Source organism: Macaca nemestrina, chromosome 11 (genome assembly GCF_043159975.1).
Source record: "Macaca nemestrina isolate mMacNem1 chromosome 11, mMacNem.hap1, whole genome shotgun sequence".
In the NCBI taxonomy this organism is placed as follows: Eukaryota; Metazoa; Chordata; class Mammalia; order Primates; family Cercopithecidae; genus Macaca; species Macaca nemestrina.
The window spans coordinates 66,855,265-66,872,115 of NC_092135.1; the positions used below are offsets into that span (position 1 = coordinate 66,855,265).

Genomic DNA, 16,851 nt, shown 5'->3' on the forward strand with positions numbered 1-16,851 from the left:
TTCTCTGAATGCAATGCATCAGTGATTTCAATGGCAGTGCACAGGCTGAAAAATTTCAGTGGAGCAAGAAGGAAGCAAACTATGAAGTCCTATGTAATTTTACGACATTTGATGGTCTAGCTTCCTGAAATGAAACCAAGAAAACAATGGAGGGTGGCAGTTAAGTGGCCGTTCCTGATACTGCTCTTCATTGAAGACATTTTAGCTCTCTCCAAAATGGAATCCCAATTGTTATGGCATTAATTATACATTTTAAATTTCATAATTGCGTTCTGCTCAATTGCATCTTCTTTCATGCAAACCACACATCAGATATTACCTCTTGCTTTGTGTTGTATGTGGCCTACCTTCTCTGTCACATACCTTTAGAACTATAAAATATTTATAACAGATCATCTAGATTATTTCACTTTATTCAAGAAAGGTGATCATTTGCCTTTGGAAAAAAATGTCACTTAGCCTAAAGAATCTTAAAAACAATTCTTATTTTAAAGGTAAAATATTTTATTTGAAGCAATCTTATAGTAAATCACTTGCTCTAGATAATTTTCTTTTGGTTCCATAAAGTATTGCCAAATTCTACTGTTATTAAATCAGAAAATTGAAAATAATGCCATTTTATAAGGACAAATTTTACAGCCAAAGACTCATTTGTAACGATATAAGACTTTAGAAAATCAGTACTTACCTTTTCACTTTCTGTGTCTAAGGCAGAAGTGGCTTCATCTAGTAGCAAGATTTTAGGGTCTCGTACAATGGCCCGAGCAATAGCAATGCGTTGTTTCTCCCCTCGAGAGAGTTGAGACCCCTGGGACCCAACGTTAGTTTCATATTTCTGAAAGAAGTATGGTAAGTTTGAGAAATAGGAACAGTTATTGCTCCTGTGCTGTACAGAACTCATGTCAAGTTCTCCTCTGTAATTTAAATTATTTATTTGTTGAACTAGGGAATAGTGAGTGAATCCTCCTATAGGATGAAGGATGTCAAATCCACTTAGGAATATAAGAAAAACATGGAATTTGTGACCTTTGATGTGGGAAGCAAGGGGACTTTATTCCTCATGTCTGCATTTCTTTTAGGTTTATATTTTCAATCTCCTCCCTGTGTCCAGGTAGGAGCCCATATATGAGATCCTCCTTGATTTGAGACTGTCTGATTCTACACTCTTATCTGGAAAAATCCTTCCAAGATGGACTAATCTCAAGAATGGAAATGTCTTTGTGAGATCTTCTGGTCCATTTCTGTATTAGGGAGGTGACAACCTGGAACACAGGCCTTGGTTAGAAGCTCCACTCTGCTGCTTACTAGCTTGTGTTCATGAATAAATTATTTACATTTTTTTGAGCTGGCTAGTCATCTGAGGTGCAGTATTAACACTCACTTCACATATTTATTGTGAGTGTTAGATAAAATCAGGAAGAAAAATCACTCATGCCTCGGATGGCTACATAAAAATTAGTTAACATTCACAGTGCGTTTACCATAGAGGTATTGTGCTAACTATTCTAGCAAGGTTATCATTTAATACACACAGAAACCATACCCACCCTATTTTTTTTAGATTACAAAACTTAGGCACAGGGAGGTAAGAAAATGGTGTGAGGACAAGTAACAAGCAGTGAAAGTGAAATCTGAATCCAGGTGAAAGTGAATCTGTCTCTCCTTTGAGTCCCTTGACTACTGCTCTTCCTGCCTTCCACAACACGAGCTGTTTCCTTCCCCGGCTTCCCTTGCCTCCTGATGAAAGCTCCATCATGCCAGGTGAGACCCATGAAAATCTGCTTTGTCCTTGTGGAGACAAAGTGCTCAGAGAAGGGTACCATGGGGAAGTCTGTATGAGGACAATGTAGTAAACCAGCTCCATGCCAGCACCTCACCCCAAATGAGTAGGTATTCAATAAGGGTTTGTGGGATAAATGAGTCTCCCAGGAGACACACAAGCTTTGCTTTTGAACTCTGGATTCAGCAAATAGTAATTTCCATGTGCTTATAGATTGGGCTAACAGGTAAGAACCGGGCCAAGAGCCGAACACTTAGGAGACTGTGAAAAGAGCAAACAAAAAGCCCTCCACAAACACCACAAAATTTATAAACATAATCACTTATAAAGAAAAATAATTTTCCCAGGGATATTTTTAAAAAGTAAGTAGAGAAGGTAAAAGGTAAAATTTGGCCCTACAATTTGGTTTCCATGTTTTAATTTTTCTTGTGATCAAAACTAAGAGGGACTTTTGGTGGATGGGAAAATGCAGAGACAATATTGTGTGAAATCTGGACTTGGCTCTGGCAAAGTAAGAGACACCAAGGCAGGTGCAACTTACCCACCACCCACGGTACACACTGCCAAGTAATGAAATAATGATGATGGCAGTAATACCAGCGGCAGCTTTCTTTGTGTAGCTATTAAGTGTGTTTTCTTCATTTTAACGTTATTTTCTTGCACTTTGCAGATGGAATACACAATCTCAGAAAGGATAATTGTCCCAAAGCTATGAAGCTACTAAGTGGCAAAGCTTGGATGCAAGCCCAGGTCAGCTCCAAATCTCAGGCTTTTCCCCACTATGCTAAACTAAAGCTCAATGTGCAAAATAATTCTACAAAAATAGCATCCATTGCATTGGGCAATCCAATATTTTCCAAAATTAAAGAGTATGTTGATGAAGGATATTTCTTTTGCTTAAAAAACTAAGACAGTCCGGGGCCACTGTGAGATAAATTGTGTACCCTTTGACCTTCTAGAGCCACAATCATAATACAGATTGAATATTTCTTATCAGAAATGCTTGGAACCAGAAGTATTTCAGATTTTGGACTTTTTCAGATTTTGGAATATCTGCATATAATGAGATATCTTGGGGATAGGACTCAAGTCCAACCACAAAATTCATGTTTCTTATCTACTTTATACACATAGCCCAGAAGTAAATTCCTACAATATTTTTAATAATTTTGTGCATGAAACAAAGTTTTGACTGCATTTTGACTGTGGCCCATCATACGAGGTCAAGTATGAAATTTTCCACTTGTGGGATCATGTTGGCACTCAAACAGTTTTGAATTTTGGAAAATTTTGGATTTGGGATTTTCAGATTAGGGACGCTCAACCTGTACACTTTGGTCGTTCTACTTCTCCCCATCCTTGTCTCCCACAGGGAATGGCTCTGACTTCGTACTCACCTCTGGGAGTGACATGACAAAATCATGCAGCTGAGCCTGTTTTGCAGCTGCTATGACTCTTTCCACGGGAATTTCTTTGGTGTTGTCTCCATACTTGATATTGTCCATTATGCTACAGGCAAACAACACTGGTTCCTGGGAAACTATTCCAATGTTTGAGCGCAGGAACTGGATGTTTACTTTTTTGCTGTCATGCCCATCTATCATCTGTCAATAGAGGAGATGACAGGTCATTAAGTTTTCAGAATTTCAGCAGCGAGGAAAGTTCATATGCTAGCGTTAGGCGTTATGCAGGACATCTGGCTTGCTTAACAGACAGCAATCCCAAGGCTAAAATTACGGAATAAATTATGCTGCCTTTGACCTCTGGATGTAATGTCTATCAGGAGTGGCATCCATGTTAACACTAATCAGACTATAGTCCTATTTATTTCCTGAACTCTGGCTCTACAGGTGAAACAAATGAGAAAGATGCTCAGGTATTCAGGTAAGAAACAACTTCCCCTTACTTTGCTGCAGCACACTCTCTACAAATATACAGGGTTGCTCTATTTTGAGACTCATGAGTTACGGAAAGGATTTTTGTCTGGGAAGCTTTTGGTCAATATAAGGGTCAAACCTGTTTTCTTGATTTTACTAATGCCATTCTCTGAATAACTGAGGTAATAAAACCAAGTAAAAAAGGAATACATTTATTCACTTAGTCAATCAACAAACATATATTTGAATCACCTGCCACAAAGCACCATCCTAAGCAGTCTATGTCTGCTATGTAAAGAAAATATTATCTCTGTTTCCTTGGAACTCACAGTCTAGTTAGGCAGTGAAGTCCAGGTACTTGAATATCTACAACATGAGCTGGTTCACAAAAAAGTCCTAGAATATTAAAGGCACAGTATGCCTAACGTACTACTGTAAAGTATTTGGCCCTATTATTTCAGAAAAAATGGTGATAAATGGTATGAACAGATTATATTTAAGATAATTTCTAAGTAATGGAAAAAGCAAACACCATTAGAAAAAGTATAAAGCATTTCTCAATAACAATTAGCCCTGGCTTTGCTTTATGCAAGGAAATCTTTAGTTGCCTCTTTCAAGTTTTTCTCAGCATGTCTTTTCATAATGTTATCTGTCCTCATTACACTAAAGATTATACTATTCAGGGAAGTCAGGAAGGCCACTTTGAAAATATTAGCATTCAACAGTGAATCAAGTATGGAGCAAAATAAAACTTTTTCAGACCTATATCTATGAACGATTTCTTAGAAAATTGCTTGTGGATGAGCTCCAACAAAGGGGGGTGAAAACTATGAAAAGGGCATTTATGGGAACTATGAAATAATGGATCTAATCCAAGGAAATATCACAGGGAGCTCACAGGATGACAACTATTCAACAGGCAAAGGTTGCAAGTGACAGAAATGAGGGAATAGATGGCCTGAGAGGGACATTGGAAGAACACAAAGGTTTTCATAAAGACAAAGAATACAAGAAAAAAAGAAACCTTTCAGAAAAACAATCAAGAAAAAATATAACACAAATGTAACTCACTATTTGACTAAGGGATGAACAATACTTACATAATCATTTAAAAAGCTGTCAATTGGTTTTCAACTTTTAGAATCAACTTAGAGTGAAAGCAGGAAAGATAATGTTGTAAACAGAATGTGCTCTGAATTCTTGATAATAGTGCAGTTAGAACTTAAGAGGTAAAAGAAGGGAGTAAGAGGTGAAAATAAAGGTAGGATTGCTAACATTTTTATTTTAGAAAGCGAGAATTCAAGAGGAACTATCTACAGGTGGTGGAAGAGCAACGGAAGCAGATCAGAAGTTTACAAATTTATAAATAGAAGGTCTAAAAAATGATATCACTACATTGGGAGGAGGTAGGAAAAAGGAGGGGGTGGTGAGGGTAAGTAGATTTTTATCTCTTGAGAATAAATCACAGAGAGTCTAAATTTGTTAAATCATGAAACAGCAGGAGCACATTATTTAAAGACATAAAAGTAATCATCGGCAGGTCAAAAAACATCAAGTGGTCAAAGATAGTTGCCTTTGGGCAGAGAAATGTGGAGTGGGAGTGTAAGCATAAAGCAGGGGGCGACTTTTCATTATAAATGTTTATTATTTGATTTTGTGACCTTCTGTATATATTACTTTTAAAGAAAGAAAAAAAGGACAGAAAAGAGAAAGAAATGTTATGAAAAATAAATAATAAAGCTATTCACCAAAATTTCAAATATCCTTGCCAAAGGTTTATGGTACATGGCTCTCAATCTGAGTTCCTTGCCTTATTTAGATTTCAGCTTCTTGAACAAGGATTGTCTTAGATCTTTTCATGCTAAATCTCCTTTCTTGCTCATTTATCATTATTTCCCTTTTCACTCTACTTTTTTCATTCCTGGTCATTAGTTTCCTGATTAGTCTGCACTTTCTGCTCCATATACGGGTAAATGAATGCTTCTATTAAATACACTCATCTCCAGGTTTGCAGTGTGCCCAGTTTTCTTTGCCTAACTGGTCAGCAGGCCATCTGGAACTGGGGAAAATCTGACATTAGAAATTGTGAGGGAGAATAAGGTGAAGCAGCAAATGACTGGGACTGGAAAATATGCATGGGGTAATGCCTAAGGCAAGCATTTTAAAATGAGTCTGGCAAAGCAAAAACTTGAAGCCAAAAACTTGGAAATAGTCTGCAGAAGGCAAAATTCTCAAAAAGGTTGTGTGGCTTACCACTTTTCCTTGATCAGGATCATAGAAACGTTCCAACAGCTGAATGCTGGTGCTTTTGCCACATCCACTGCTCCCAACAAATGCCAGTGTCTGCCCTGGACTAATCGACACTGAGAGACCATTCAGAACTTGCGTGTCAGGTCGAGAAGGATATGTAAATTTACAATCAACAAAATCAATCTTCCCCTGGAAGTTGTTCTGTGGATGGGAGGATCAAAATTAGAGATGCTCTTACTGGAGCCTAGAATATTGAAAACACACCTAAATCTTGAGTTTAAAATCCCTACTTGAGATACCTTCAAACCACGCTGCCAAAATGCAAAGTATAGAGACAGTAACTTAATAAAAGGACATTCCATTTTCTATTCTGAAAGATGTAGTATAAAGAAAGGCTTGGGCAACACAATTAAAGACATTTGACTCCCCCATTCCCAGTCTAACCTAAGGGAATTTTCTTGCCATCCATTCCTGACATTCTGAATAGAAGAGAACAGCTGGAAGATATTATATCACAGAAGCCAGTAACTGTCCAAACCCTATAGCTTTGTTCCCCTAAAGACTAAAAATAATGTTACACTTAAAACGACCTAGAAAGAAAGTTACCTGAGGTCTGTACTGCAAAGGTGAATATTTTCTATTGTACTTTGGTGTGCTTAAAACTCTCTAGCCTATAAACTCTAGAAATGGATAGACATTTAACAGAACACACAGAAACTTTACATTTACTGAACTGAAGGAGAAATTTTACAAATTTAGAAAGATAACGAATTTAGCTTAGCTTTACTAGTGTTTAGGTTTGCTTTGCTTTCTGGAACATACTAAAATTTTCAAAAATAGGTAGAGAAGATTTAAAAATACATATCTATCAATTAGAAGAAGATATTTTGTCAAGATTGAATTAATTTTCTGGACATCCACATAAGCTAAAACTTGAATCAAGATGAACATGAATTAAATCAACGTTATTGGACAGGAAGAATTGATTTTTCTACATTCCGTATCAGAACATCAATAGAAAACACAGTGGTTAGGTAGATCTCAGAGGACAACTGGCTTCATTCATTCAGGAACTAAGTGTATTTTATATTACACAGAATTTAGCATTCATTGAAAGTCATCGCCTTGTTCAAATGCCAGCTTTAGGAATAATTTTTGATGCTAATTTGCTTTATTCCTGTGTAGTTATAAATCTACTTTGTGTCCACTCCGAGTACGTATGAATGAACCCATACACAGCAGGAATTTAGAAGCCAAGTGGTATTGATGGCCATCCCTAATGGCTGTCCTGCACACACACACACACACACACACGCACAACCTTACCCCTCATCAATACTTACACATTTTATTTATGTATTTTATTAGACTTTAACTTCTGGGGTAGATGTGCAGAATGTGCAGGTTTGTTACATAGGTATACATGTGCCATGGTGGTTTGCTGCACCCATCAACCTGTCATGTACATTAGGTATTTTTCCTAATGCTATCCCTCCCCTACCCCCAGCCATCCCCTGACAGGCCCCAGTGTGTGATGTTCCCTGCTCTGTGTCCATGTGTTCTCATTGTTCAACTCCCACTTATGAGTGAGAACATGCGGTGTTTGGTTTTCTGTTCTTGTGTTAGTTTGCTGAGAATTATGGTTTCCAGCTTCATCCCTATCCCTGCAAAGGACATGAACTTATCCCTTTTTATGGCTGCATAGTATTCCAACACTTACCCATTTTTCTCCTGCACTACTGTATACACTGATTGGGGGTTGTCGGTCCAGCAGTTCAAAAAAGCGTGCAGCTGATATTTTAGCTTTTGCATAACTTGGGGTGTAAGAGAAGGTTCTTCCAAGAGCTGTCGCACTCAGTACAACTGCAGAGATCACCCTGTAACCAGACAGACACACAGGCAGAGAGCAGGGAGGAGTAGTTGGTGTGGTGACCTGAGGGCAGAAGTTTGGGGATCTAGCCCTGGTTCTGCTAGGAAAGGACCAAATATCCTTAAGCAAGTCACTTTAGATTTGTCTGGGAATGAAGAGGGTGGTGTTTAAGAGATTAGCAGTTTTCAAACTGTGTTCTATGAAAAAGGGGTAAGAAGAGGACTGAACGAGCATGAAGGGGAGAGCTCAGACCTCCAAACCTTTATTTGACCACAATAGCTTCTTTTAAGAAAATTGTTGGAGGGGGAAAAAGACTTCTGAAGGTTTTTTTTTTTTTTTTTTTTAAAGAAAAAGCAGGCTTGAAAGATCACCAGATTGAGTTGATTTTTCTAGAATTGTAACAGTTTTTTGAACCTATAATAGATATGTAAAAGATAATGATTGATGATGTAAGCTTCAATTCTGTACCAGGTATGTATATAATTTATGCTTCAGAGAGCAAGACAGATGAAATTGCCTGTCTCCTTCTTCTTGTGTTAGCCTCTAACTATATTCAACATGTACTTAATTAATGAGAGTGAGTGAATGAATGAATGAATGATAAATATAATGAGAGATAACTTTGTTGCTGTACAGACTGTGATGTGAGTAGTAGCCCCCAAAGCTGTTCACCTGCACTGTCATGCACAGAGGGTCTGCCTGGGATGGGGATAGGGATAAGGGATGTGTCTTTGTGTGTCACACTGCTCAGTTCATAAGCAGGAATTGTTTTAGGCCAGAATTGCAAATCCAAACATCTCCAGGAGCCCAATTTAAAGCCTAAGGGAATGAAAAGCACTTGAAATGAAATGGAAAATGGTGGAAGATGACCTTTCAATTTTTAAAGTGAAGCCTGAAATTCAGAGTTTTCCATAGTCCCAGAATTTTTTTTTTTTGAGATGGAGTCTCACCCTGTCACCCTGGCTGGAGTGCAGTGGCATGATCTCAGCTTACTGCAGCCTTCGCCTCCTGGGTTCAAGCGATTCTCCTGCCTCAGCCTCCCGAGTAGCTGGGATTACAGGTACACACCACGACACCCGGCTATTTTTTTGTATTTTTTGTAGAGACGGGATTTCGCCATGTTGGCCAGGCAAGTGTCAAACTCCTGACCTCAAGTGATCCACCCACCTTGGCCTCCCAAAGTGCTGAGATTACAGGCGTGAGCCACTGCGCCCAGCCTGTAGCCCCAGATTTTTACACGTTGGCAAAAAATTATTCTAAAACCTTAATATAAACTAAATAAAAATAAGCCAATGGTTTGCATTTTTTTCTAATTTAGATTAGTAGCTTTAAATATCAAAGATTGGCCGGGCGCGGTGGCTCAAGCCTGTAATCCCAGCACTTTGGGAGGCCGAGACGGGCGGATCACGAGGTCAGGAGATCGAGACCATCCTGGCTAACACGGTGAAACCCCGTCTCTACTAAAAATACAAAAAACTAGCCGGGCGAGGTGGCGGGCGCCTGTAGTCCCAGCTACTCCGGAGGCTGAGGCAGGAGAATGGCGTAAACCCGGGAGGCGGAGCTTGCAGTGAGCTGAGATCCGGCCACTGCACTCCAGCCCGGGCTACAGTGCAAGACTCCGTCTCAAAAAAAAAAAAATAAAAAAAAAAAATAAAAAATAAATAAATAAATAAATATCAAAGATTTAGAAAAGAGAGACTTTCCTGGCTGGGTGGGTGTAGTGGAGCGGGAGAGAAGTGCTGAAAGAGATACCATGTGAGAAGGCGGGACTCATGGCTAGAGAAGGAAACCCAAGAACAGATTCCTATAGGACCACTTTTCCTAATGCCCTCCAAACCTTTCTCAGACCATCTCCACCTTTATACCCGGCCCTCTCCCCGACCCATATACATGTGTACCTCATTCCCGAGTACCCTGACTCCCTTAGGCTTTCACCTCTGGAAATGTGAGAAGTTGCACTCAAAGCTAATCTTATTAGAAAAGCAGGCTTTGGCTATACGAATGGAACATCATTTACCTGTATGGCCTATGCTGTCTCTGCCTAGGAGGAGTCAGCTGGGAACATGCCCTCTTTGCAAGAGAGGAGTTCACATAAAACAGTACTTTATGAACCATCTTAGCCAAGGCCTCTAGATTTTCTCAGCATTAACATCTGTGGCAGATTGTTTATAAACAATGATCATATTAATTCACACTATCATGCATCCCTTTGCAACATGACTTTTTTACTCCTCTCATCAAAAAGTGGATTCTATTTTTTTCTATTCCTTAAACCTGGGCTTGATGGTATGACTTTCTTTGGCCAAACAGAAAATTAGAAAGTCTCTTTGCATGGAGAGACTTGAAAAGTACTTGCACAGTGGGGCTTGCCCTCTTTTGTGGCACTTGGAACTCTGAGGCCATAATATGAACAAAAGAAGCTCATCTGCTTGACAGGCCATGTGGAGACAGAAGAATACACAGAAGCCTGACTGAATCAGCCCAGGTCAGAAGAACCCCCCTGACGACCCACAGAATCTTGAAAAATAATTAATCCCACCTATTGTAAGACACCAAGCTTGGGATTGTTCGTTAAGCAGCAAAAAAGCTAACTGACAGAACCAGGCTATTCCTTCCTTGTGTGTTGATCTTTTCTCACCTTGGCTGGATATTCCTCACCTGAACACGTAGCTGAAATGGAGCCCCTCATTGGGGATTAAGTAACCTCCATATCTGTAGGAAGCAGAATTTGCAACAAACAGGATGCACTGGGAAAAGGCAAAGCAGAATCCATAAACGTTGGCTTTCTGAATGGCTGTCTTGAGGGGCTTCTCCAGCTCAGTCTCAAGTGTTTCAATGAACCGCCTCTCCTTTCCAATTCCAGCTACAGTGCGGATGTTACTGAGGGCTTCATTTGTAATCTGAAGATCGAGAAAGAGTCTTAGGAATACAAGGGCGGAAATAACTCCTTTCATGACATTTCAATGGCTGCGTGGATTAGATGGTGCAAATGGCAGAATGTGGTACAAATCAGAGAATGCATCATCTGGGAATACAAAGAAGTGGCTGGAGATCAACCCAACTGGACCACGAGACGATTTTTCAGTTAAATTCAAGTTTCCCTTAATTCTAACATGGCATGGCTTTGTTGCCTCCACTTGTGGTGGAAGAGAGAAGGAAAAATAAAGGTACACAGTTATCCTTGAAAGCTTTTTAGCTTCTTCGTTAATTCATTTGAAATGTATAAAATGGTATCTTTAAACATTTTCTGAGACAAAAGATTAAAAATATACATTTAAAATATTAGATTATATTTTCTTAAAAAATTAATCTGTCCAAATATTATATAACTTAAATTAGTTTTAGCAGTAAACAAAATTAATTAAATTTGTTTGCAAATAATGTTTTAGGAAAAATGAGTATTTATACCTCTAGTGGTAAAACAATACTTTTTTTCCATAGCATTAAAAAATGTTTAAGTTGTATATATTTAGGGGGTATGAGTGTAGATTTCTTGCAGGCATATATTGTATAGTGGTGATATCTGGGCTTTTAGTGTACCCATCACCTGAATAATTAATTTCATATACAATAGGTCATTTTTCAACCCTCACTCCCTCCCGCCCTCCCTCCTTTTGTGGTCTTTAATGTCCACATTAAAGATGTAGACATCTTCCACATCTTTATGTCCATCCATACCCACTAACATAACTTGAAATGAGTAGGAAATGTATCTTTTAGTCTATACTATGAATTTGTATTTGTTTTAACCCACACTCTAGGGCAAGTAATCACTGTTTCTGAATTAGGGTCTTACCCTAAAAAGGCAAAAAGGTAGGCCCCTTTGTTCCATTAACATATGAAGTCCTTTTGGCGTCTGCCTACTTGAGCAGAGTTCACGTTCCCTCTTTTAAAAGAGACAGAACCTAAGTTATTGTGAATTTGTTAAAAGAGTGTGTATATGTATGTGTGATTTCTTTCTTTTTTCTTTTCTTCCTTCTTCACTCCCTTCCTTCCTTCCTTCTTTCCTTTCCTTTTCTCTTTTTTCTTTCTTTTCTTTCTTTCTTTTGTTCTTTCGTTCTTTTGTTCTTTCCCTTCCTCCCTTCCTTCCTTTCTTTTTTTTTTTTTTTTGATGGAGTTTTGTTCTTGTCACCTAGGCTGGAGTGCAGTGGCGTGATCTTGGCTCACTGCAGCCTGTGTCTCCTGGGTTCAAGTGATTCTCCTGCCTCAGCCTCCCGAGTAGCTGGGATTACAGGCACCTGCCACCATGCCCAGATAATTTTTGTCTTTTTAGTAGAGATGGGGTTTCACCTTGTGGGCCAGACTGGTCTTGAACACCTGACCTCAGGTGATCTGCCTACCTCGGCCTCCCAAAGTGTTGTAATTACAGGCGTAAGCCACTGGCCTCCCAAAGTGTTGGGATTATAGGCGTGAGCCACTGCCCCCGGCCTGTGTGATTTCTTATACTTGAGAAGTGTTTATGCCACCATCCCTCATTTACCCCCGAGGACAAGATATTAATTAGAACACACTTTAAAATGTGTAGCTAAAACCTAAGTGTATCCAAAACCTAAACTGCAGCTTGTAATTCTAGTTGGGAAAGACACTTGCCCCAAGCCTGGGGGACACTACAGTGTGAAGAGAAAAGGCATGTGCCATTAAAACCATCATAGCTCCTCTGTATATGGAAAGCATGGCTCAGGGAAACCATTAGATTGCAAAAGCCTCACAGCCAGAAAACTGAACTATCTACCCCTGCAAGTGAGAGTACACCAAATGGGAATGTGGAACGAATCACTATGCGAGAGGAAATTGAACAGGCAATCCTCTGTTCACCCCACTATTTCTCCACGCCGGCTCAAACTCAGAGCCTTGGAGCCTTATTGCCTCAGTCTTTGGGCCAAACATGCATGGAAAGGGTGGTGGAAGGTTCTTAAGTGTGCCTGTCTGTGGGCTGACAGCTTCCTTAAGTCTCTTCCTACTATTTGTTTTTAACAGTTTGTCTGATAGCCACTCAGCCATGAGGAATGGGAAAATTAGATGTGCAAGATTACCTGTCCCACCATCTCCAGGGCCCGCTTATCTCGAGAGGCAAAGCCTGTCAACATCCTGGTCTGTGTGGCTCCTGATAAAGCCAAGAAGGGGAAGAAGCACAAGATGACCAGGCTCAGCTTCCAGCTAAAGTAGAAGGCAATGATCATGGCCACAGTGACGTTAGTGAAGGAATTGACCATCATCCCAATCTGAGAGCCGGCAGCCTGCAAACCAAAAAGCAATCAACCCATCTCAGACACACAGTCTCTTTTACCAACTACCATTATAAAAAAGGTCAGATCTTTTATAAAATTGTGATAAAATATACATAACAATATATATCATTTTAATCATTCTTAAGTGTACAATTCAGTGGCATTTCACAATGTTGTGTAACCATCACACATCTATACCTAAAGCTTTAAAAATCATGCCCAACAAAACTCTGCATCCATTAAACAATAACCTCCCTTTCTTCTGTCTCCCTCGCTCTTGGTGACTTCTATTCTAACTCTCTGTCTGTGTAAATTTGCCTACCCTAGGTACTTCTAGAAGTAGAATTATACAATATTTTTCCTTGTGTGTCTGGCTTATTTTGCTAAGCATAATGTTTTCAAGCTTCAGCCATGTTGTAGCAGGTATAAAAATTTCATTCCTTTTTATTTTTATTTTTTGTTTATTTTATTTATTTTGGGACAAGGTCTCTGTCACCCAGGCTGGAGGACAGTGTCATATTATGGCTCACTGTAGCCTTGACTTCCTGGGCTCAAGCACCCCTCCTGTCCCAGCATCCTAAGTAGCTGGGACCACAGATGCATGCCACTACACCTGCTAATTTTTTAATCTTAGTAGAGATGAGGTCTCACTATGTTGCCCAGGCTGGTCTTAAACTCCTAAGCTCAAGTGATCCTCCCACCTTCGCCTCCCATAGTGCTGGGATTGCAGGCATGAGCCACCACACCTAGCTTCATTCCCTTTTAAAACTGAATATTCCATTGTATGCATATATCACATTTTGTTTATCCATTCATCCATTGATGGACACTGGGGTTATTTCCAACTTTTGGCTATTGTGAATAATGCTGCTATGAACATTGTTGTATAAGCACCTTTCAAGTCCCTGCTTTCAATTCTTTTGGATATAGACCTAGGAGTGGAATTGCTGGGTCATATGGTAGTCCTCTGTTCAAAAAGTTTATTTCTTTTAAATGATTAAGTTCTTTTAAATGATGAGCTCCCATAATGTATCTGAAGGCTGAATTAATTAAAAGGTTCTTTATTCATAGCTTATCCAAAGTTCATTATTGACTAATCTCATTTTATGAGTGTCAGTGCAAGAGCAGTGTGTCTGAGATTAATGCAGCCCTAAACACGGGCTACACATGTGTCAGGTACTGATGCATTTGGCTTGTTTGACGATATCCAGTCATTGGGCTTGAGGTAGTATTACTTATTCAATGAAGATTAATGCTTGCTCTATAATTATGTTTTTGAAGTTGATACAAGACTGTTGCAAGATACCACTTTGATTCTCATTGAACTCAGCCTGCTCATTGGTACAAAGTTACATGCTGCTGTAATACACAGCTATGTAGTCAATGCAGATGGACAAAATGGATTCAGTCCCAATGTAGATGGATAATGGACCACTGTGGTAATTATATCTTACTAATCAGAGTATCCAGTGGTTCCAAATCTTCGTTTCAGTTGCAGCTAGGCAGGTATGACCAAAGCTTGGTACACTCTGCAGAAAATACTAGGGTGAGGACAATTACATCGCTTCTTTTTAAAATTGTAGAAACACATTATTATTTAAGACAAAAAAATGTAAAACAACCAAAGGTAAGGTTTTAGTCACCATTAGATGCTAAGGCAGTGTTATTCAGGAATAATTTGCATCTTTATATTGAATTGAAGACACAAATGGAATATAAAATTGTGTCCCAAAGCATTCTCATGTGTTAGTGCTAACTTCCTTGGAGACTAACAGGCTAAATCAAGAATTTCTCATTTGTACACCTATGTTCATAGCAGCACTATTCACAATAGCCGAACAACCTGAATGTCCACTGACAGATGAATGAATAAAGAAAACATGATATATCCATAAAATAAACATCCATAAAAATGTAGCTCTGATACATACTATCGCATAAACTTCGAAAACATCATGTTACATGAAATAAACCAGACATAAAAGGATAAATTCATATGATTCCACTTAGATGAGGTACATAGAGTAGTCAGATTCATAGACACAGAAAGTAGAATGGTGGTTGCCAGGGCTGAGGGGAGAGAGAGCAGGATGGGGAGTTACTGCTTCAAGGGTACAGAATTTCTGTTTGGAACGGTAAAACATTTCTAGAGATGAATAGTGGTGATGCTTGCACAACAATGTAAATGTACTTAATGCCACTCAGCTGTACACTTAAAGATGGTTAAAGTAGTAAATTTTATGTTACAAATGTTTTACTGCAATTTTTTTTAAAAAAGAATTTTTGGTTGGCAAGGACTGTCAGGCATTACAGAGTACTTGAAAAGCAACTTTGCAGTTCTTTGGGATGTCCTTGCTTCCTTTTACATTTTATTCAATTGGTATTTTTTTAAAAATTAAAAATAGTACAGCCTAAGACACAAACAAAACATACATATTTAACAATATATGCATATATATTTATTTTTTTCTTTACAAAAAGGACTCATACTTTACATATTACTTTGTACTTTGACTTTTTTTCACTTATCAATGTTACTTAACTATCCTTCCAGATCAATATACAGGAACACTTTAAAAAATAGCTGTGTAATATTCCTCAGTATAAATGTATCCTAATTGATTCAGCTATTTTCCTGTTGCTGGATATTTGGGTAGTTTCCAGGGAATTTTATTAATTTTTTGGTTAATATAAAAATGATAAATATCCTTGAACACACATTCTTACACAACAGGAGGGAATTCACTCATGAGAATTCTGGTCAAAGAGTATATAATTAAAGAAAAAAAAAGAATTTCTGGTTGGCAAGGACTGTCAGGCATTACAGAATACTTGAAAAGCAACTCTAAAGTTTTGGGGGGGATATCAATATTTACTATTATTCTCCAAAACATTTGCTTACTATTATTTACTATTACTCTCCAAAAAACATTGAAAAAGTTTGTACATTTTATGAGAGTGTCAGTTATTCCCCATTCTCACGAGTACCATTCATGATGGTTTTAGGAACACTACACATAATATGGTTATATGAGGGATATTACTATTCATTATAAATGTTTTTCTAGTTTATCATTTGTTTATATACAACTTTTGGGTTTATGAAGTCCAACATGTCTACTTTGTAGTTTTGAGTTTTTGTCTTGCTTGAGAGAATCCCCTCTACTACCACTCTTATTTCTCAATGAGCTCTAGCTAATATAATAAGAAAATAAAATAATATGAGTATAAACATGAAAAAAGAAAAAAGAGATAAAATGATCTTTTTTGCATTTTTTGCTTTGTGGTTATTGTGACTTTTACTAATTGAAGGCTTGTGGCAACCCTGCATATGCAGAGCAATTCTATTGGTGCCGTTTTTCCAATGGTATGTGCTCACTTTATGTTTCTGCATCACATTTTGGTAATTCTCACAATATTCAAACTTTTTCATTATCATATCTGTTATGGTGACCTGTAATCAGTGACCTTTGGCATTATCACTGTATTTGTTTTAGAGCACCACGAACCACGCCCAAATAAGACTGAAAACTTATTCAATAAATGTGTTTGTTCTGACTGCTCCACTGACTGGCCATTCTCTGTCTCTCTCTCTCTCTCTCCTCAGACCTCCCTATTATCTGAGACACAATAATATTGAAATTAGGCCAATTAATAACACTACCTTGGCCTCTAAATGTTCAAGTGAAATAGTCACACGTCTCTCACTTTAAATCAAAAGCTCAGTGAGGAAGGTGTGTCGAAGGCTGAGACGGGCTAAAAGTTAGGCCTCATGCACTGAACAGGTAGTCAAGCTGTGAATGCAAAAAAAAAAAAAGTTCTTGAAGGAAATTAAAAGTGCTATTC

At 38.4% G+C, this 16,851-nt stretch overlaps 1 protein-coding gene across 3 annotated transcripts in view; it reads right to left on the reverse strand.

Annotated features, from left to right (window-relative positions):
- The window catches only part of LOC105483284 (ATP binding cassette subfamily B member 11), a 120,949-nt gene that overhangs the window by 9,960 nt on the left and 94,138 nt on the right, over window positions 1–16,851 (reverse strand). For all 3 annotated transcript variants that reach the window (XM_071072902.1, XM_071072901.1, XM_071072903.1), the window contains 6 exons: window positions 12,811–13,014; window positions 10,436–10,677; window positions 7,628–7,784; window positions 5,911–6,108; window positions 3,178–3,384; window positions 689–835 (listed from right to left, as the gene is read on the reverse strand). In XM_071072902.1, coding sequence (XP_070929003.1) covers window positions 689–835; window positions 3,178–3,384; window positions 5,911–6,108; window positions 7,628–7,784; window positions 10,436–10,677; window positions 12,811–13,014 — 1,155 coding nt within the window. The remainder of the gene's footprint in view (window positions 1–688; window positions 836–3,177; window positions 3,385–5,910; window positions 6,109–7,627; window positions 7,785–10,435; window positions 10,678–12,810; window positions 13,015–16,851) is intronic.